General features: G+C 42.1%; 2 protein-coding genes across 4 annotated transcripts in view; both read right to left on the bottom strand.

Annotated features, from left to right (window-relative positions):
- Window positions 1–10,790, bottom strand: part of ap2b1 (adaptor related protein complex 2 subunit beta 1) — a 30,522-nt gene extending 19,732 nt beyond the window's left edge. For both annotated transcript variants that reach the window (XM_080780446.1, XM_080780447.1), the window contains exons 1-8: window positions 10,456–10,790; window positions 7,100–7,154; window positions 5,687–5,792; window positions 5,430–5,565; window positions 4,761–5,006; window positions 3,412–3,602; window positions 1,365–1,586; window positions 882–1,002 (exon numbers count right to left, since the gene is read on the bottom strand). In XM_080780446.1, the coding sequence (XP_080636572.1) occupies window positions 882–1,002; window positions 1,365–1,586; window positions 3,412–3,602; window positions 4,761–5,006; window positions 5,430–5,565; window positions 5,687–5,792; window positions 7,100–7,136 (1,059 nt within the window). In that variant the 5' untranslated portion in view covers window positions 7,137–7,154; window positions 10,456–10,790. The remainder of the gene's footprint in view (window positions 1–881; window positions 1,003–1,364; window positions 1,587–3,411; window positions 3,603–4,760; window positions 5,007–5,429; window positions 5,566–5,686; window positions 5,793–7,099; window positions 7,155–10,455) is intronic.
- A 2,088-nt stretch (window positions 10,791–12,878) lies between these two features.
- On the bottom strand, window positions 12,879–20,938 carry orai2 (ORAI calcium release-activated calcium modulator 2). 2 transcript variants are annotated; one of them, XM_080780855.1, is made up of 3 exons: window positions 20,767–20,938; window positions 18,872–19,068; window positions 12,879–17,185 (listed from the first exon to the last, which is right to left on the bottom strand). In XM_080780855.1, exons 1-3 carry the CDS (start codon window positions 20,798–20,800, stop codon window positions 16,616–16,618), a joined length of 801 nt encoding a protein of 266 aa, XP_080636981.1. In that variant the 5' UTR covers window positions 20,801–20,938; the 3' UTR covers window positions 12,879–16,615. The 2 variants fall into 2 exon arrangements, with proteins under 2 accessions (XP_080636981.1, XP_080636980.1); XM_080780854.1 differs by having other exon boundaries at window positions 18,872–19,130; window positions 20,767–20,903.
- Between the last annotated feature and the right edge of the window lie 1,323 nt (window positions 20,939–22,261).

The raw sequence follows: 22,261 nt of genomic DNA, 5'->3' as shown, positions 1-22,261 counted from the left end.
CGCCAACACATACCAGCGCAAGCGGCAAGCCTTCATCCATATGTTTATGATTCGTTCATCAATGATCAAATCACTACATAAACGTTGATTGTGAGCTGCCTTGACGACATGATAGCCTATCTCTCATGCAGGCATGTCACCCACAGGACTTTAATATCACAGCAGTGCGCAGTATCACGCCTTCGCCGTGCACTGCGCACGAATGGGTAAAATTAATATAGGCCAGCCTACAAAAACTAATTCCATTCATGGCGATGCGATGTCGATGTGTCATGTATATGCGTGCATGCGTGGACATGACAGCAAAGCAAGCGAGGTGAGAGGAAAACAGACAGGGTAGGCCTACAACTTTATTTAATTCATGCAGGTGTTCGTTCTTTATTTAACAAGACACCAGTGGGCTTGCAAGTTGCGTGTGCTTCTGCGTGTGTGTGTGTGTGTGTGTGTGTGTGTGTGTGTGTGTGTGTGTGTGAGAGAGGTGCGTGAGGCGGGCAAGGCACGGGAGAAACCTTTTTTCCATAGTAAAAACTTGTTTCCATGGTTCCCACAGGTCGTAATTCATGTGTTCAGTCGCAAAAACGAGGGCGAGGCTTGATTTCATAGGGCGTGCCAGATAGATTTCAGCCGTCACATTTATTAACGTGAGAACGAAATTAAGGAAGGATCAGCTGTTTGCGATCACTTTATAAATGCCGTGGCGACGTGGGTGTACTACGAAACCTGCACTCGAATCTGTGGCAGATTTTACACTCGATTGATAAATGAGGGCCTGAAAGTGTACAAATTGACACAAAAAGACCATGTGGTTCCATATACAGTATGTACGCTCCGAGTTAAATAAGTACTATGGATTTGATTAATTGTGTACTTGCAAACGGTACCTGGGCTATGTTAGCCTGTGAGGCCAGGCGTATCATAATGTCCAGCTTCTCCAGTTTGACATAGATGGGATCGTTGTACTTGACAAAGAACACCTTGATCTCCTGCTTCAGGATCTCAGGCCTACACAAGAGAGAAACAATATGACAATGTAATTTTACCCTCCAGTTATAGTAGTTGATAGAAACTGCACGGCATCTTCAGGGCAACTGTCTGAAGCACTGTTTCACAAACAGTGGGTCGGGGACCCATTTGTGTGTTGACACATTGTTATGGGTCCCCTTATTTTGTTTCCTACATTTAGTTTTTAATTACTATTATCTCAAAACATTCCCAAAAAAAACTAAACAAAAAGCTAAAGAAAATCCAATAATTGCTTTCCAGTAATGTCAAGAAGACATGAAAGAAAAATCTGAATTAGAACAAATAGATTTCTTCAGGAAAGTACTGAAAAGGCTTAAATGTTGTTGTAATGGCGTTCTGACCTCTTCTGGACGATGAGGTTGATGTTCCTCAGGGCCACGTACTGGACCTCTGGCTCTCCAGACAGCAGGGTGACCAGCGGCGGGGACAGCTTCTTCAGCAGGGTGTTGTAGTAGTCCGAGTCCTTGGGCAGCAGCTCCAGGAACTTCATCAGCACCTTGACCGCAGACAGCACCACCGCAGAGTTGGCGTGAGACAGCCGAGGGGTCACGCGCTCACAGATGCTTTTTGAGGAACGAACAACAACAACAAACGGGAAATCATTAACGATACATTTTCAAGCATCCGTCTCCATGACGGCGTTCTCCGTTCTTAACTTAAATGACAACAATAAATGATTCATGTTCAGACATGAAGTGATATTGGTGCACCCTAAAATGGTAGTTACAAATCCTCATCGATTGCTATGAGGGGATAACAGTGGATGATTTGGTACGATTGTTAGAGTTAATCCAGTGGTCTTAAAACTAATGGTGCTGGTCAGTTCAAAGTCAACCACAATAAATAAAATACTTTATAGAGGACATCAGTCCCCGTCTTTATCTTGTAGTGTGATGTAGTGGGCAGAAATCTACTGTGCACTCTCTCTCCTGAGAATGTCCGAGCCCCCACATTCTCAGAAGTACAATCCTTGATTTATTGCCTTGCATTTTATGAAATAACACTGTTCCAAGGTTTCTTAAGGAGAAGCAAAAAACAACAGATGTTTTGGCAAGGATAATAGTCCTCACAGGACAAGACAAGTCAGATTAAGGGACCCAGGGGACACACTGGGTACAGATGGCGTGACAAAAGGAATATAAAAAGCCATGTTTGAGTTGAGTTATTTTAGTAGTCTAGACCAAGTATTTAAAAATCAGGTGCTTAAGAAAGCCAAGTCCATTTGTACGGACAACTCCCATCCCCTCAGCTCTGAGTTCAAGCTGCTTCCCTCTGGCATTCACCTAAAAGTTCCAGGGGCCAAAAGCAACAGGTATAAGTTCTCTTTCGTGCCTGTAGCACTAGCTATCCAGGCTCTAAATGCCGATAGGAGGAGGTAACTTGTCACCTGACTCACTTTTGTGTTTCATGTTACCTGCCTGTGTTATGCCTTGCTGTAAACCAAATCGCCCCACGGGGACAAACAAATAAATGAACCTGAACCTGAACCTGATGGTGGAACTGAGAAGGAAGCACTATCCTGAAATCCGCCGAAAGCTCTGTGTCTGTCTGCTTAAACCTGCTTTGCTATGATGTCTTATATGCATGTTAAATAAATACTATACTAAGCTTCCTCGACGGGACTGGTCATTCTGCACCTTTAAGAGAATCCTTGAGTCATCGGATTTCTAACCACTACAGTGGCTTCTACATACGGTACCTGGTCGAATACCAACAAAGTCACCCTTTTACCAACTCGCGCCGGGCGTACAATCCGGCGAAACTGCTCAGCCTGGCAGTAACCTAAGTAATTTATGCTTAAACGGTTAAACCTAACCTTATTCCCAACCCTAAACACTAAACTTGGTAGCAGCCGGCTTTATGAAAGCAGTGACGCACAATGAATTAAGCAGCCCATAATAAAAAAGTGAAACATCCGACACTAACAAATCAGCAATTCTTAAACAGAGCCTGACACAGGCAGGCATTAATGACAGCAGCGAGACGAGCGCTTGCTGCGAGGCGCACGCATGGCTCGCGGACCAAAAGCGGACGCTTTTTGAGGAATGAAACGCAATAGAGTCTAGACTATCAGCGCAATCAGAGCTGTCTGGGAGAAATGCGAGGCTTAATAATTAATAAATGAATATACAAAACTATACAATTATTAATTATCACATTTCTATCTATAAGGACAAACCTTATTAGAAAAAATATTAATAGCATATGAAAGCCTTTTGAAATGTGTATAGGTTTGTGAATTGCAGGTGCTGCAAAATAAGTAATTACTAGGCTACCTCATGCCAGTCAGTTGCGCAAATATAGGTCAGATCAATTAGCAGAGCGGAGCAGCTTCTCACTCTGCAGCACAATGACCAATGACCAACCTAAAGTTTTTAAACATTATACCTTTGAGCCTCTCTTTCATCTTTAGGGTTGTAGTTGGACAGGCAGTCCAGGATGAAGATCTGGCCCCACTCCGTGCACTCGTTGAGGGCCGTCAACAACTTGTTGATATTCTGGGGGTTCAGGTCCAGGAGGTTGCTGTTAGGGTGGGATTCGCTGATCTCCGACAGGGCTGCCACAGCGTTGGCTACAACCTAGAGAGGATGGAAGCATGCACCAAGCGAAGTCAGTTAGATCCAATGTAATTGTTTGGGGGATAATTCATTGTTTGGGGGATAAATAAGAAAATACAGTCAGTGCCCTCCATTCTAAGGGCCGATTCATACTCCTATTTTAGAGCCGAATAAAAGTCAGTTCGGCTCTGTAGAGCCTACAATTTGACGTCATTTGAGGTTCGGGGGGGGGCAGGTACCGTCCTAAAGTCGGCTCTTCGGTGCTACTGAAAATTTTTGACGAGCCGAAATCATTTCGGCACTACAGCGCCGAAACAGCGGTAAAATAGGAGTATGAATCGGCCCTAAGTGTGGTCAGTTGGCATACAGCTTGACCAGGAATCTGGACAGACACACAGACAGCTAGGCCCTTTTTTAAACTAGCTCCTCGCCACTCGCCCTACACACTTCCACTCGGTTTGAGCATAGACATATAAATAATCGAGACGCAATGCAATGCAAGTGGATGGGAGGGGGATTCCAGTGCCGTCTCTATTATTTATATATCTATGCTCAAACCGAGTGGAAGTGTGTAGGGCGATTTTAATCACATGAATCATGATGAATCTAATGATATTTAGCTTGCACGATGCATAATACCGTAGGGCAGGCGGTAATATGTCAACATTGGCCCACAACTCACTATTCTTCACAAATACTTGAATTATTACAGTGAGACGCCGGTTAAATACTGAATCATTCCTTTTAATGTACTCGGAAGTCAGAAGTGTCCATCGTACTGCTTTATTATCTGAATAGGACAATCGGATCGGGATGTGATATCAGCAAATAGTATACAGTAAGTAAGCCTTGCCGAGCCATGAGGCCCATAGGGCAGGAGCCCATCTCCTGATTCTGTAGCGTGAGGCAGCTTGATGTACAAGTACACCCCCTGGACATGACGCTAGTAAATCACAGGGACTTACCCCCAATCCAACCGTTGATGCTGAGTGCCAAGCAGGGAGGCATTGCGTCCCATTTTCAGAGTCTTTGGTATGACCCGGCCGGGGATCGAACCCCGACCTCCCAGTCTCAGGGCGGACAAAGGCCACTGAGCTGGCAGATAGTATACTCCATATTAAAATGACTCGCATCGGGGAAACTGTTAAATACATAGCATCATCCATTCCTAGTACATACCATGGGGTTGGAGTCAGCAATGAGGTCTCTCAAAGAGTCCAGGAAGCCCTGGTCTTCCACCATCTGGGCATTGATGTCATGGAGTTTGGCCACGCACACAGCTGCTGTCTTCCTCACATACGGGTCCTCGTCCTTCAGACATTTCCTCAGAGGTTCACAGAGGTACTCTGTGATCTTATCCACTCGGATGCAACCCATGGTGCGCACGGCCAGAGCACGGATCAGGGGGTTGGGGTCCTCGCAGTCCTGCATATTGGCAGAGAGAGAGTTAGTGGAATAAAGCAAAATAAAATCTCATGACTGAAAGTTTATTAATGTTTAGGTATTATCGTTCTTTGTTGCTGCCGTTCCACATAACAGCCGACCAGTTGAAGAAATAACAGATTTGAGGCTTTGCTTTTATCACATTTCTGAGACCATTCATGTCTATGGGAGATGCTTCGAAGATCAGTTCAAATACTCTTAAAATAACTAAACCTAATCATAAAATAACTATTAAACTAACAATGAAAAATAGCCAATCTACATGCTCCCATAGAAGACATCCAAATGACTGAAATCAGTATTGACGACTGAGAAGTTGTCAGACAAATTAATTCACATTCTGGCTTGAAACGCAAACTATTTCAGAGCTCAACAAGCAGTCGGACACCAGTGCGGGGATCTTACCTTGACAAAGCTGTTGACTGCCATGATGGCCATATCAGGCTGGCTCTTGGCATAGTTCATTAAGTAAAGATAGACCAGCTTCTTCAACTCCAGGTTGTCTGTCTGCATGCAGTTCACCACATCCGGAAACAAGGAGCTGAGGGCAGAGGATGAGGTCTTAGTCAATGATCACTTAAAAAATATGTTACACTAACATAAACCACTGGGAAATTGAAATATGTGAATGTGCGAGTCTGAAGTGTTTCTCCCTACAGTACCTGACGTCCTTGCCCACGGTCATGGCTGCGATGACCTTCTTCACCGCCTCCTTCCTTTTCTCCTTCTTCTCATTGTTCAGTTCTGCCTTCAGCTCAAAGATCTCCCCTGGAGGAGGAACCCCAGTGTTAGTACAGCAGTAAGTAGTACCAGTAGAATATAGGCTACTAATATACCGTAAAATATTGTTCATGTGAACCAATCAGGAAAGGAGCATGCATAAAAAATAATACAAACTCTTACCACCCCCCAAAAGTTTATAAAATACTGAAATGAGAAAATCTAGAAGCTCACACAATCGGCTAGTCGGAAGCTTGTAGATCAGCGACAGCTATGTTTTCTATTTTTGCCTGACACCATTGTAGAACGAAGTATAAAATAGGGCTTATGTGGTGTCGATCAGAATCGATTTATAAAGAAAAGAATGACTTGAATGTATTATGCGTCGATTCATTCATATATAAAAATGAAGACAATTTGATTAATCAAAACATTTAATTGTCTATTACAGGAATAAAACTGGACTATACATTTCATGGACAATAAGTCTTAAGTCCAAAGTTGTAGAGTAGCACAATCCTGAAAGAGCCATCTTAAAATGTTCTCAAGTTCATCTGATTAGTGATCCAATTAGTATTGTCTCTATCCCTACACATCTACACATTTTCAGTGTGTATGTAAAACAAAAACACCAATGGCCATAAAGTGCATTTGCTTCACATTTGTCTTGGCTTGTGTAGGTGAAGATGTGATCAATCATTGACAATGTGTTGTACCACTGAGAATGTGACTTTTATACTTGTAATATCCTTCACCCTACCATCTAAGGAAAATGTGTAAAGTTTGCATAGTCCTGTCCAACATGATATTATAAATGCCTGGTGTGCACATGAGGTGCACACTCCGATTCACAGTCACAGTAAGGACTACAGGGATTTTCCCCCTGCAAATAGGTGAGAAATGGTTATTGCCTCGTTTGTAAATACAAAATATGGTTGCTTAGGGTGGAAAACTTGTATGATCAAAACCGTGGCATGAAATGAAAACAAAAAATAAAATAAAAATAAACACTATTTAGTCACAAGCTCTAGTCTAATGCATTGAATTGGTTAACCACTTTTAACATCCCTTTTTTGGGCACGTCATCATCGGTTATTTTCCCTATTTAAACAAAACAGGTTTTCCACTTGGATGTTGGGTAAACAGTTCTATTGTACCTGCTTTTGGCTTTGATGTGAAGTGGTTCTCTCATTATCACAGGTATGTTATAAATAGCCATGGCCCTGACTAACAAGTTGTGTGCCAGAAATGGCCGATCTACAAGCTGTGACATGGTGTGAGACATTGGTGCGCAACTAAGTACAATTCACCCCTAATATTTTACACCATGCTGTCCTTCTGTCCTCAGCGCTCACCTTTTTTATTTGTCGTGAAGTATTTGGAGTCAGTCATGACTGTGGACCTTCAAATCTGTTAAATAGAAATGTACATAATTAATACAGTATGGAAGACAAACCCTGTGCATTTAATAGAATAACTGAAATGTAGAGTATATAAAACTGATGATCTTCAACAGACTGCAGAATAACATGCACAGCATCCAAAACAAAACAAATCTCAATATAGGGCATCCATAAATCTAATATGGCATGAAACCTAGCCATTTGGTCATTCAATATCATGCAGCAAATTTGGTACATATTCAAATAGAAGCTGGAAGGCACCTTGTTGAGAATGAGATGACTGTGTTACAATACTAAAATTGTATTATGACTGGACATGCTCAGGCCAGCACCACAATACCAATCACAATACAATGCAAGTTGACCAATTATCAGTAATATTTGAACTGATTCACAAAAAATACCATGGTGGAAGATTAACGGTTACAAAAATCTGACAAGGGTGTTTATGTGGCATTACTGGATTAATAACTTATACTGCTATAACTAAGCAATCATTATGACATTGTAATTGTTACAAAAGACAATATATATTACAGGTACATCAAGGCACAAATGTTACAAAATCTAGACAAAGACATCCATTAATTTATTCTCAAATACTTTCTCTGCAGACTACAGTCAGTCAGACTTTATCGTTAATATTTCATTTACTTATTCTATGTTCTATACTGTAATATTTTGAGTATCAAGCAGCCTATACAAATTTAAAAGTGGAGGTTATATTTCCAGTCGACTTGGCTAGTGAAGGTACAGTACACTAAAGGGAATTCCTGCAGCCTTGCCTTAGACAAATTTTCATTTGACAGCCCGACCTATAATGGGTATGCAGTAGGGAGGGATGTCAATTATAGATTAATTCATTAATTGATAACCTTATCGATCGATTAACCGGTTAGTTAATAAGCGGCATTTTAAAAATATATATTAATTTCCCTCAATGTCTAACATAAACATCTACATTTTGCTGATATACAGAAAGAATACAAAAGGCATAATATATTCCCTAATCAAATGTTTATTTGACCATTTGAGATACAGGGCCAGGCAATGTATGAGGAATGGAATTAAATGAAAAGTGCAGCATATTTTCTGTCACATCACATGCACAAGCAGAGATGTTTCTGTGGCTACTAAGGTAGGGGGGACATTTTTTTAACCGGCTCACATGTGTGTTCCTCAGCCACGGGCAAAGACAGCACTACATTCCCAGAAAACCGTCCAATCATAGAACCGCAGACTTTTTAAATAATTGTTAACAGTTTAATTGAAGAATTTCTTAACAGCGATTAACTATGAAATAATAACATCCCTACTAGTATGCAGCTAGGAGTACCAAGACCTTAGGAGTAGGACATAATGCCAACAAGCATGGGACTGATTGTCTGTGGGGAAATTAATTACATTTAGATATAAGTTGTATTTGAGGTAGTTTATTATGATTATTATTCATTATTAAAACATAATGGCCAGACATGCCAAGTTGCCAACAAAACAGAAAGAGCATACACCCAAGGAATCAATTAATTATGAGTTATATACTGCGTTAGTACCAATTCTCAAAACAGATCCATTATAGCCAAAACCAAAGCCCATTTTCCATTACTGCTCGTCCTCCTCGTTCCTACATGCATTCAGACATTCAGTCATTACTTGACAAAAAGTAGCCTCAGAGCCTACATTTCTATCATTTTATCCCACGATTTTGCAACCCAGTTTTTTTCACCCAGTGCCAATTATCTAATGTAATCTTGGGCACTACACTTCCTCTGCCAACCTGGGGGGACTGACCTCATGCCTCCTTCCATGCATGAGGAGTCCAAGCTGCTTCTTTTCACCTGACAGGGGAGAATTTCCCTGGCCGGACGTAGCGTGTGGAAGGAGCACGTTATTCCGACCAGCTCCTTTCCCCTCCATCGGGCGCCCCGGCTGGCCAGGGGGAGGTCGTTTAGAGACCAGGATTACTGCATGTTTTTGTGGGGGTACCTACCCGAGGGGACACGGGGAGAACATGCAAACTCCACACAGAAAGGCCCTTTCGCCAACCCCACCTAGGGTATGGGCACTGATGACGCGGAGGAGAGAACATGCCTCCAACCCCCACAGCGTCCCCAGCTGGAATCAAACCCAGGACCTTCTAGCTGTGAGGCAACAGCACTACCGACTGTGCCACCGTGCCCCAAGAGCCTACATTTCAATAGGACATTTAATTCAGATTGTTCAAATTCAAATGTCACACCTGCACTATTACAGTATACCAGTAAGACGCGCAAACGCGGGAAGCGAACGCAGCTCGTACATATTTGGGTTTTTTAAAGATTTATTTAAGAAGTTATTTTTTTAAGTTAAGTTTTTTACTTAGCCATAACCATATAAGGAGTCCCCAAAGCAGCTATACGTCCAAATATGGAGTGTGTTGCATCAATCACAAACAAATCACTCAGCTCCATATATGGGCACAAAGGGGGGACACACGGACACACAGACAGACAGACAGACAGACAGACAGACAGACATGATCTAGTAGGTCTCATAGTAAGTGCTCAGTGCATTCGCAACTACAGATTTCTGTTTACTTCCATGCCATTACTGTTTTTCTATTATGAAAGGTTTGAAATGGTGCATTGTGCCCGGGATGAATGAATAACCAACAAGTGAATTGTAGATATAACGGTCTAATGATTACTGGGAACATTAACATATGAATGTACTTTAACCATGATCCATCATAGATATGCAAATGTCAGAAGAAATTGATAGTCTTGATCCAAGACTGACATGATGTAACATTAGCCTTAATGGTAGTTTGACAATATATTTGTACTACGTACTACATACAGTAGTACTACATACAATACGTAGTAGTTTAATAACTGATTTCACAATAAGTCCCCTGCCTGCCTTGATGAATGAATCATGTATCCAAGCACTCCATCCATCGCTGCTTTGGCAAGCGACGCGGATATTAGCTGACGCTAGCCTGCGGTAAAAAGCACCGGGTCGCACGGGTGTATTCATGGAATGAACCGGAGAAGAGCTATATAAACATGTTAAATAAAGACGATGCAGTCAATGATTGTGGCAACGACACCAATGTTATCCAGCGTTTATCAGCGGACCGTGCACTGCTCTGTGTCCTTGCGGGATAAATGTCACAGTATGATGCGCTGCTACTGTCTGTCAAGCAGCGGCCTCCTCCTGCCTTCACTTCAGATGCTGCTTGTTGGTTAACATTAGCCTGTCAGCTAACAGCACAGCGAAACACGGCCATTCACTGTGAATGGGTGGTGGTGGCGGCACATACTTACTTTGTTTATAGTCTCAACGCTAAACTGCCGCAGAAGGTGCCGGGAGTATGCCTTGGTCGACTGGTTTTCTCTGAGGGGAAATGTTGGTTATTTCGGACTTGACGTTTTGCCGCAAAAGGAGAACTGTAGAAAGATGGAGAACGGGAGAATTCCAAGGTCTACAATGATGGTGCGTTCGGGTTACCCTCGGAAATTCCGTTTTACTTCCTAGTCTCTTGTGCTGTTTCATGACGTGGTGTCGTGATCCCGCCGTCCGGTGGGCTGCCAGCCGTTGCCACACTATATGTGTAATTGATATTGGACTTTAAGTTATGAACGTTCATTTTCCTGCACAATTCCTACCGTGGTTAAATCACAGGAGTTGGTTTGAATAATGTTAGCTTCCTGACTTGAAGTGACTTCTCTTCTGCAACGTCGGACTCCTCGTAGTTCCTGATTTACCAGGGGACATAAACACACCATGTGTTGAGAGAGGCAGGGTGCTGCCCTAATAACTTGTTTTGATTGGTGGGTCACTCACTGTGTGGTGACTGCTGCTGCCATGGAATGGATGTGGGCACTGGGTACCCACCTTTTCCATGGATGTTATGTATTTACTATTTACTTATACCTCCTCAATTGGGCCCTTTTTAATGGATGTTAAGCTTTTCTCTCATAAGGTCCTGACTTAAAAACAAATCAAAAAAAAAAAAAAAAAAAACATATTTGAACTGGGGACGTCTAAGATAATCATATTTCACATTCCACTTTTTTTGAGAGGCGCTAGCCCCTTGCCCCTCCTATACACAGGTTTAATGTTTGTCTTTAGTTCAAAGTTTGTTTAGTAAACGCATTGACAATGAAGGAAAATGTACGCCATAATGTGTCGTTTACGTCATATTGTCTCTTTATTGTTAATGGCATTTAATGTTTGTGTTGGCACAGTTTGTTTTACATCACCATTACATCACCTAATTAGAATGAGTTAGAATTAATATATTAGCGCCCCTCACTTCACACGGGTGTGATTTTATAGTTTGTTGATTACTTTTGATGCCGTAATGGTCTTTTTTATTTTCTTCCTTCATTTTGTATACATTAAAAAGGTGTTAAAAGTCCATGAATTGTTAATAAAAAATAAATCATATGGGTAACTTGACCCACAGGTTGAGAACAGGGAATTCAAGAAATGTATGAATCAATAAAGTCTAATATAAATGTATAGGTGTTTTGGGGATAAGACTCTGCATATCAACAGGTATATGACCCAGTAGGCTATACAATACATGTTGATCAACATGACATAAATTATTAGCAATTGATCATGCAGGCTAGAAAACAGCAGATACTTTTCCATAATGATTTGCATGAACGTGCCAAAGCATTTGCAATTTGTTGAAAATAATGGGAAATTGGTTATGATGCACATGTATATAATATAGGTAAGGTAATACATTGACATTGAGGAAGAGTTCCCTGTAGCCAGCGGGAACCACGTATAGCATCCCTATTCTGGGGGGGAACATTCACCAAAAAATATTTTTGAGGGGTGCTAGCCCCATATATACAGGTTTAATGTTTGTTTTTCCTTAAATAGCAAGCTTTTGGTCAAAGACCTTCTTCAGACATGAAGCAATCAGTGAATGTGACAGTATATGTAGGTTCATGGTGTCATCCCTTGATTGATCAATGTGTCACACCTGTGCCACAACACACTACTGCACAAGCAAGCTTGTAGAAAGGTAGTATTTTCCCCTCTGGGGCAAATAAGTACATAGAGGTTAAGTGATTAGAAGAATGTAGGAAGGCTGCAGGCAGGGTGCTCACTGGGACAAGAAAAAGCTGAACATATCTAGTGTTCAGCATTTCTTACCTCCATGGTCTAATCATTAATTTATTTTTATTCAGGTGAAAAATACAAAAGATGACAGACGTTAGAAGGTTCATGGAGCATAGACAGATTTCAAAGTGTTATTCCCAAGCTGTTTGAAGCAATCAAGTGAAATTACATTGTTCCATTTTAAAACAATGTGTAGACAATTCCATGTGTGGACTGTGGGGGCATAATACTGAAAGGAAGCCTTACTCAGATAAATCATGTGTCAGTAAAACACATGTCAGTAAACTGAGATAATCAGGCAGTTTATTGAGCAAGGTTTGTAGATAAGAACATTGTACTGATGCTTCCTTTTAAAAACGAGTGATGGCCAAACTACGTATTCATAGACTACAGGGATGTGTGTGTGTGTGTGTGTGTGTGTGTGTGGTTGCTAGGGCCACCAATGCAAAAGCTATGTTAAAATCTTCAAGATAAGACAACAGGGGACAAGTGAAAAAGAGGACAGAAAATCCATTTCTGTCCTCTTTTTCACTTGTCCCCTGTGTAAAAGACAAAAGCATGAATCAGCTTTGATTAATGAGAACATAATGATCACAAGGTGGGATATTAAAAAAGGTTGTATGTCAATCTGTTAGTGGCATACAGACCATTGATACAGGCTGAGGCTATCCAATGAACAGGAGGTTCAAGGTTCAGTAAACTTTAATCGTTTATAATTGTTTCATTTCCTTTGGCAGAATACAGTTGCTTACAGGATGCGGCAGAATACAGTTGCTTACAGGATGTGGCAGAATACAGTTGCTTCTTACTGGATGTGGTTTTCATGTTAAAACAGATTTGACCTAGATTTGGTATGTATTACACAGAATATACAAGATAACAAATCCAACACTTATTGCAGAACTAAAACAAGTGCACTTGTCTTTTCTGAAATCCAAGAGGAAAGAACTGGACAACATTTTGGTCATTAATCTCGTTTGGAATGTTATGACATGCTCTTACATTTCCTTTCTTGGGTAAGCCTACTCTTAATGCCACATGTGTCGTCATTGGCACTGAAGCTCGCAAACAAAACATGAAGGTTTCAAAGGTGAATTGATGAAGTTCACAAACATACATGAATAATAATACATGTAATAATACATGAAAAGCTGTGGTATATTGTCTACATCATGGTATAGGTGTTAAACACCAGTAACGCTATTTACTATTTTCTATAAATGTAGTTGAATTTTGGAGACCATCAGGGCATCCACCACTTTGGTCAGTAGGAATTTCTTAAACGTGTTTTGCTGTCACAATGTACAAGATCTGCCATGTTTAGTGTAACCTGCACATTTGCCTCAGTCATCAACCTTTTGATCGATACATAGCTAAATTAAATTAGATTATTATTTCATTGCAAAACTTGACTTTTCTGCCAAAATAAATTCAAATGCATAACATAACATCAAGTCATGATATACCATGACCTCTCATGTATTATTGCTTCTAAAACATGGTGGCTGGCGACTAGCAAAAAGCTTCACACACAATTGCAACTGAAAATGTTGTTGCTATTGCTAACCACAACCTAGAGCAGCAGGGGGTTATTCTATATGGGGAGTTCCAATTCAACTGTGCCATTAAGTGACTTCACAAAGCTCATATTCAAGTCAAACCCCATTTCTTTTTTGACCAAGCAGCTACAGTTTTTTATGTAACAATGTCACAGTAAACATATTTTAAGTCTTTAAGTCAACATGCTATTGGAATATTATAATCACTTTTCAGTGACTACATAAGCATACACATTGGCCAACAGGTTCCGGCATGAAGAAAACAACAAGACAAGATAAACCTGGAACAAAGTTGAGTTGTTTTGGATTGTGCCACTGCACTGGCAATGGCAAACCGACAGATAACCTGGTTAATGGCTAAAGGGGATGAGAAATCTTGGCAGTGGTTAGAGTGAAAACCAATATATTTTCATTTCTGCTGATGAGGGAATGACTATTCAAATACCTGCTGAAATATAAACCGATTACATACACACATACACATGCATATACCTATACCATGCTATGTATGGTCTCCTAGCGTACTGTGGATTGACTGTTCATATAACCAAACTACTGGAAATACAATGTCTATGTACATTTATATCTGTTAGTAGCTCATAAGAAATGCAAATCCCAGGCGGTCCAAGTGTGGAGGGCCAAGCAAGGAGGATCTCTGTTTTTGGTACTTTATTCCTAGTACCACCCAACATCAGCTATGCAGTGGCTGTACAATCCCCTACCAATGTTATTGTTTCCAATTGGATGAGGTCAAAACATTGCAAGATACATAAAACATAATGTCCATTCAATAGTTTTTGCTTCCAAATTTCACTGTAAAAAAAGAATAAGAACCTGGAGTTCCTGCAAGGTAAAAAAGGAAGTCCACTCTACATAGGAACTCAAAAGCTCACCAACTACTGTATATGGACAAGACACTCTAGACTGGTATTTCTGCTCTGCACACACATGCATGTATTTCTCTTATGACATGTAGCTGTCCAAAATGTTTAAGTGAAAAGATAGCAGATAATTTACCGTTTTCTATGTTCTTCCTAATTTAGCCATTGCCACCCCCTCCCATGTCTCTGTCTGCCAGTGCCCGTGCTGTCCTGGGTAGGTGTAGATACACATGGAGACACAAGCTGTTTCTTTTCACCTGCGCAGAGTGACGTTTCTTGTGCTCTCTCGCCCATCTGCTGAACAGGCAACTCAGTAAGAGTCACCAGTGCAGCAACAAGGACACAATCCCCCAATGGGCCATACGTATACCATCTATAAATGCACCAAGTCTCTGTACGCAAGTCTGTAATCCCCGTAACTTGAGCAACCTGTATCGCAGGGAAGGTGGAAGGCACGCTGCCACTCAAAGTAACTACTGGCCAATCACAGCACGTTATCAATTCAGAGGAGCATTATTGGCCAGAGAAAGCAAATGTTTACATTGTCTCCGATTGGCCTAGAGAACATCCCCTTCTGTGACTCACACGGAAGCTTGCCTTGATGCCTTCCCTGAAATGGCGCACAAGATACAGAAGCCCCAAAGCCAAAGGAGGCGTCTACCTTTCTATGTCTATGATCTAGAAAGGTAACCCTAACATGGAGAAAAACTTAGACTAAGCCAATTCTAAACACCAAAACCTCCCATTGAAAGAACACATCTCAGCCAAACAAACCCTAGTTCACACCCATGCATGCGAGTGACTACCGAATCATTTTCTGACAACAGTGGGCCAATCAAAGACAAAGAAAAAACAATAGGGAGCTGTTTAGCCTGGATGAGGACAGTGGCTACCTGTCCCAGTACAACAGCTGAACAAGGAAACGAGGAAGAGCACTACACCCCGACTAAACTGTGTCAAGAGTCAAGGGCACAGACTCGTTCTCCATCCAAATCTAAGGCAGACAGCCCGTTCTGGAACTGTATTGACATCTATGCCTAAAATGTGTCACTGGAAGAAACATTTCGTTCTCTTATGCATTTTATGCATCCACTGAATGACAATAGATATCTATCTGATCTATACTATGTGATATCAACCACATGTTATTGCATATCATAAAGGATGGACAATTCACCTCATGCTACAAAGTTTGTAGTTAGTTTTTTGTGTGTGAAATGGACAAAAAACAAGAGCGCTAACAGACTGAAAGACACCTTTCCACATTGTATGGCAGCTGCAGTATGATCTGGACCTGTAATGACTTGTTAAACCACTGGCACAAACTTGAACATACTGTATACAGTAAAAGCAGTCTTTGAAAATATGCTTGAGTCCCCCAACACAAGCACAGTATTTGACGCAAACTGTTTCAAGAAGGCAAACATTATAAATAAAAAATATTTTAAGGCTCCTGTTGGACAAGTATAAAAATGCTACATCTCTCTCTCTCGCTCTCTCTCAAAACAAAAAACAAGGATAAAGTGCTCCTCACTGATTGTGTAAACTTAGAGTCTGGCAAGCTCAATAACAACATTTTGGCTTGTCATAAAGACCTGAAAAGGGCCACGCCCAGACAGTGTGGTTTTAACAGTCTCACTCAGGTCTTCACCACAATAATACTAATTTAGTATTAACATGAATCCTAAACGACATAAAACTGTCCAAAGAATCATACATTCTGACCTCAATAAATTAGTGATTTCCAGCTTATTGACCCTCTCGACTGTAACATGATGAGCTCTGGAGTGCTCCGCTTGAGAGTCCAAGGAAGGCATTAGCAATGACAGGAACTGATCAAAAAAAAGGAGAGATGGCTTGATAAACATGGGATACAAAATCAGCTGGTCAGTCAGTTGCCCTCAGACGGCATGCAGGCCTCTCTCCTGACCGTCCAGCTGCACTTTGATCTTGTGCAGCTCCTCGATCTCCTGGTGGTGGCGATCCGTCTTGTGGCGCACCAGCGTGCGGTAGAAGTGGATGGTGAACACCACGAAGATCACGCCCACCGGCACCATGATAATGGTGGAGGCGAGCGCCGCCTGCCAGCCGGTGTGCTGCGGCGGGGCGGCAGTCGGCCGCGGCTGCTGCTGTTGCTGCTGCTGCTGCTGCTGCAGCATGCCAGAGTCCACCGGCAGGAACTTGATCCAGCAGAGGAGCACCACCTCGGCCAGGAACAGCAGGATGCCCAGGGCCGTGGAGAAGCCCCAGGCTAGCTCGATGTAGTGGTGCATGCGCTCGTGCGGCGACTCGCTGACTGAGTTGAGGTTGTGGATGTTGCTGACGGCCTCCACGTTGGGCAGGATGCACGTGCTGATGAGCAGGGCAAAGAGGTGCACGGCCACCAGCACGGTGGTGCACACACTGAAGGCGATGAGGAGCAGGCGGGGATAGGGATAGTTCATCTCCAGCTGCACCTCCACCATGGCCACCTGGCAACAGACAGCAGACCGACTGACATCAGCACTGTGGCGTGGCTGCACAGTACGGTACAAAATCCAGTGTTCATTTAACTAATTTAACTATTTGGTTTACTGTCAGGAGCTCACCATGCAACTAAGTAAGAACACAATACTGTTACAGCAGGCGTCTGCCTCTGCCACAATAAACAAGCCACAGTAGAGTCCCAGCGGGAGGCATACCGTTAGAGCATTCATGTCAACATTTATTTCCTGCCAAGGACCATTATGCTATTTATATCATAATGGCAGTGAGGGAACTGATTTTCCTGCCAAGGTCCAGTTCAGTTTCTCAATAAATTTCCTTCAAGCAAAACATGGTTTCAACAATTGCATTATTCCCATGAATAATAAACACCACTCACTGCCGTTATGTTTCTCTAAATTGCAGATGCATTTAATCTAACATAAACCCTATTCCATCTGAGGTCCAGTAATTTAATTTTGGCTGGACCACAACAGTGGGCCCAGGCCCCAGTCGTATAAATGCAAATGTTGCCAACTGACTGACTGTCTGACAGAGTTTCCCCATTGGCCATCATTGTCTTTCAAGATGAATCTGTGCACAACAGGTCGTCAATTATGACTTCATAAGTAATTTTAACAGTTACACCTGCAGGGGTCTTCAATTAGCTTATCCAAAAAATGTAATAGCATGCCAAGATCTGAATATTTTCATGCTCCTGGAAAGTATATCCTGGATAACTTAATCACTCGCCTCAGCCAAGTATGGCGGCTGTGGCCACAGCCTTCATCAGTCATTTCAAATTGCAAGCCCCTGTCATTTCATATATTATCCAGACCTACTTTCAACGTCTTTTATCAATAATAAAAATAATAATTGGTGCTCTTTGGGAGCATCAGTGGTAACAATTAATTCTCCTTAATCTTTTAAGTTGAGAATATCAGTGCTACCAAGATACATTTCAAGCCTTGCCAGGTGCAGAGCGCTGGTCCTGCTCACGACAGTGGTGAGTGCCGTTTACGTAGAACGAACACGCCATTGAGAGTAAACAGAGCATTACTCATGTGTTAACTAGAGTTTAACACAGCACTCGACTACTTTTTACTTTTACTCAAGTACAATGGGCTGTATGCACACATGCCATTTTGGAAAGAACTCGGGCCCCTTCCCTACTTCCTTCCTTCACAGGTGTTACTGATGATACTAATGAAGGCTGTGTTCCATTCTGGTCAGACAGAGTCAGGGTGCTGCTATTGTGCGTGTTGGTTCACTGGAAACACTTCACGGCCCAGTGGATTTAAAAGTGTCCAAATGGCCCTGTACGGGCATCAGATGTAACTCTGAGAGTGTACAAATCTGTCCATTTCTAGACTCTGATTTTACAGGTCCATTTGTACACTCAAAGTTATGAGGGTCCTGGAAATTAAAACGTTTGAGAACCACTGCACACTAAACGGAACAGAACCTTAATTAGTATCATCAGTAACTAACACCTGTGAAGGAAGTAGGGAAGCACCAGGAAGTAGGAAGTAATCCGATCGTTGTTTCCGCATGTCGGATAACCGTGAGCAACCCATTATGTGTAGCCACTCTTACTTGTAACAGAGCATTTCTATATTGCAGTATTTTCTGCTACTACTTTTTCCACCACTGATAGACAGTGACATAACGTGTCGTCGTGTCGTATGACCCACCATTGCAAAGCCAGAAAGGAGAGCCGATGTCCGGCTGGAGGCCTTCAGCTTGGCTCTGCTCAGGTAGAGCTTCCTCCAGGACAGGGCCTGGACAGAGTGGTGATTGGAGCTGACGAGCTCCAAGTAGCTACGACGGACCCAGTCCCGGTAGTCCATCCCGCCGCCATCCTGCATCCTCTCCGAGCATCCGCCGGGGGCTGGGGAGCCCATGGGCACATTTAGCTCACTGGACATGGAGACTAGTGGGGCATGTATGGTACTAGGGATAAGAGGACACTCGGTAAATGGTTTTATTTTATCCCATACGTCAGTGGTTCTCAAAGTGGGGTCTCTTGAGGGAGTTTCCAGGGGATCCTCAACCACTTTGTACTACTTTAACCTCACAACACGCTTTGAGAGCGCTTGTAGATCTGTCTGCTATTAGTATTTTCAAAGGTTCTGAAATTATTATTTTTTTAAGTACACCCCACGTCCCCACCAATGTTACCATGTAAAAGCTTTTATCGCAGTGATCATTATTGACTATTAATATCGTTTAATTTGTTATCATCATGTTATTTTGCTAACGTTGAAAGATAATCCTATCCCATAATAAAATAAAATAATACAAATCTGATTGACCTTTCTGACATCACATTATCTCCAGGTTTGTGGGACAGCAGCACTGTCAAAGCATCAATCAGGCTACATATCATGTGACTATTAAAACATAGAACCCAGTGCTGAGCCAATAGCTTATGTCACCAGGCATAGACTGCATTAGCCTAATAGAAAGACTCTAGACAGAAATACATGTATGGAAGTGAAAACTGCCGGTCGTCTGTATTACTGCTAACGCTGGTCGGTATAAATTTAGCTTGCTACCAAGTCATTAGTACTACAGGCTTGGGCTTCTAGTAGTCGGTACTCATCTTACTAACAGAAATACACGAGAGTAGTTTTTGGGAAGTCCTGCTGCACCGCGGAATACATTGTTACACCGGTATATGGCCTTATCTAATTATGTGACGCCAGAGGTCACTGTTTCGCAATTGAATCGAATTAACGGGTATTCCTCTTAGAGTACCGTATACTCAACACAACACACAAACAAGGGACAAAATTATTTTCGCTCCTATGCTACCAAAATGTGGAACGCCCTAACAGTCAATCCCTTGACTCCTTCAAAACTGCTCTCAAAGGGCACCTACGGACGGCTGCAATTCGAAACTGTTCCCCGTAAAATCTGAATCCCCCCCCCCCTTTTCCCCCTCACTGTATACGTTTCTTTTCCCTTTTTACCTCCTTTATGATGAATTCCTGTTCTGTTCTTTGACTATAGAAGTGTCTATTTATTTTGTACGTCTCTAAATGTTTCGATAAATTGAACATGGTGGACCCTCTTGTAAACAAGTGTAATGCTTGGGTCGTCCACTCACAGTTAACAGTCTTTGTATTGAGTTTGTGCTTGAAATGTACTGTAATTCTGCAAACTGCAAAACTAAATATTTCAATCAATCAAACCATGTTCAGTTTAACAGCAGCACTCTCTAGCGTCAAAGAAATTAAATAGGTCACCAAATTCGGCGCAACATAGGTACCGAGTCTAGCTGGCATTTCCCCGACAGAAAGCTCGTCATTATTCGCGTCTTAATTTATAGAGAGACGGTTGAGTTATAAAGCTACCATTAGCACGAACGCAAGTTCTGTAACGTAATTTGTCCCCAATCATCACCGGGAAGGCGGGAAGGCACGCGAACAGTGACATCAAAATAAATAAATAAACAAGACGTCCAGCGGACTGACTCACTTATTAAACTAATTAACACCACAGTGATGTAACCAAGAGTGTCTGACTGCAGGGCAGGATTTTAGTACGACTATTCACATGTGACATGTTGCATTATTTATCTTACCTTGACTGCAGAAAAAACACCCGTTCAATTGCATACAGAGGATTTGATTAAATGATTAAATTAAAGGCAGACAGAAGCCAACCAAAGCCGCGCAAGAGAACACGACTGCAACGTTGTTTGTGTTCGTCAACTTCCGCCTTATATATATTATGCGCCTCTTCTAGTTTTTCTTCTGTTGAGTTTTGCTGTGGGGGAGGGTGGGGGCTACGGTCGATGTATACTTCGTCGCACGTCGGTGTCGCGTCGAGCTTGGTGCGAAGCTACAAACCTATATCGCGTGGCGGATGCGACGCGCTGAGGGCTTGTTGGTCTGCTACTTGTATATATACTCTAAGGTCTGCTATTGTCTGCGCGCGGCACCGTCGTGCGACGGAGCATAAATTAAGCTTTATATGGTTGGTTGCAATCCATTAAAGTGTTGCATTACCAGTTACCACCATCTGCTGGAGCTGGATTGTGTACCTATGTCTATGGATTGTACTCTCACTAAGTTCATAATGGCTTCCTGAAAGAAGAAATACAGTAAATCTACCCAAATTCTTTGTGAAGAAATGCATTTGGTAATGTATAGCCAATGTGAAAATACCCCCCCCCCCCCATGGAAAATAGGGGGGGGGGTAGAATTTACAACTCTTGTTCTTCACGGGGGCGATAAAAATCACACCCGTGTGAAGTGAGGGGCGCTATATATACATATTTTATTTTATTATTACGTAAATTATCAGACAAAACAAACATTAAACTCTGTCCATGTCAATGGCGTTTGTTTAAAAAAAGATTTTGCAGAGGCTGCCTTTATTTTTTATCTGGGTTCCTTTTGGCTCCAGCAACCCACCCAAGTCTACTGGCAGATGAGCAGTGTTTTGGTCTGGTGGGACCGTGGGAGGAGGGGGTTATCATGCACAGGGGCCGTCGGGATCGGGAGCACACTGCCAGACTGGGTTACCAGCCAAGGTGCCTGGACCATTGAGCCATGGCACAGGCCCCGAAAATATACTTCTAATCAGTGTTTTCTTATTGGAAAAAATGTGTTGAAAATGATGAGCTATGATAAAAAGTTGTCAAAATGTCCCACCTACCTCAAAAACCCCTTTTTGATATATGGCTCTGGGCGAGATTGTGTTAAGGCAAATTCACTAAAATACATGAATAGACATGGAAGTCTGAAATTTGTCATGATCCTGACACAGACATAGGGGTAAGTAGAAGAATAGGATTTGGGGGGTTGCTCTTAAATATGACCCACATCATCCTCAAAAACAAAAAATATGGTTTCCGCTTCCGCTTGACTAATAGCAAAGATGGTTATTTTCCAACACATTATGGTGAATATCACTGCCTCTATATAAAACTTCCTAAACTTCAATTTGAGCCCAAGCCTTTCTATCTTGTAATTACTCTTTGTCGCCAAAATTCAGAACTGTACCTCAAATCCGTGAAAATTGTATAGTATCAGCTATACATTTGGAATGAATGAATAGCTGAGTTTGAACTG

Source organism: Protomyctophum bolini (genome assembly GCF_963924005.1).
Source record: "Protomyctophum bolini genome assembly, chromosome: 13".
NCBI lineage: Eukaryota > Metazoa > Chordata > Actinopteri > Myctophiformes > Myctophidae > Protomyctophum > Protomyctophum bolini.
Note: the sequence above shows the minus strand (reverse complement) of the source record. Positions and strands in the feature narration are given on the sequence as shown.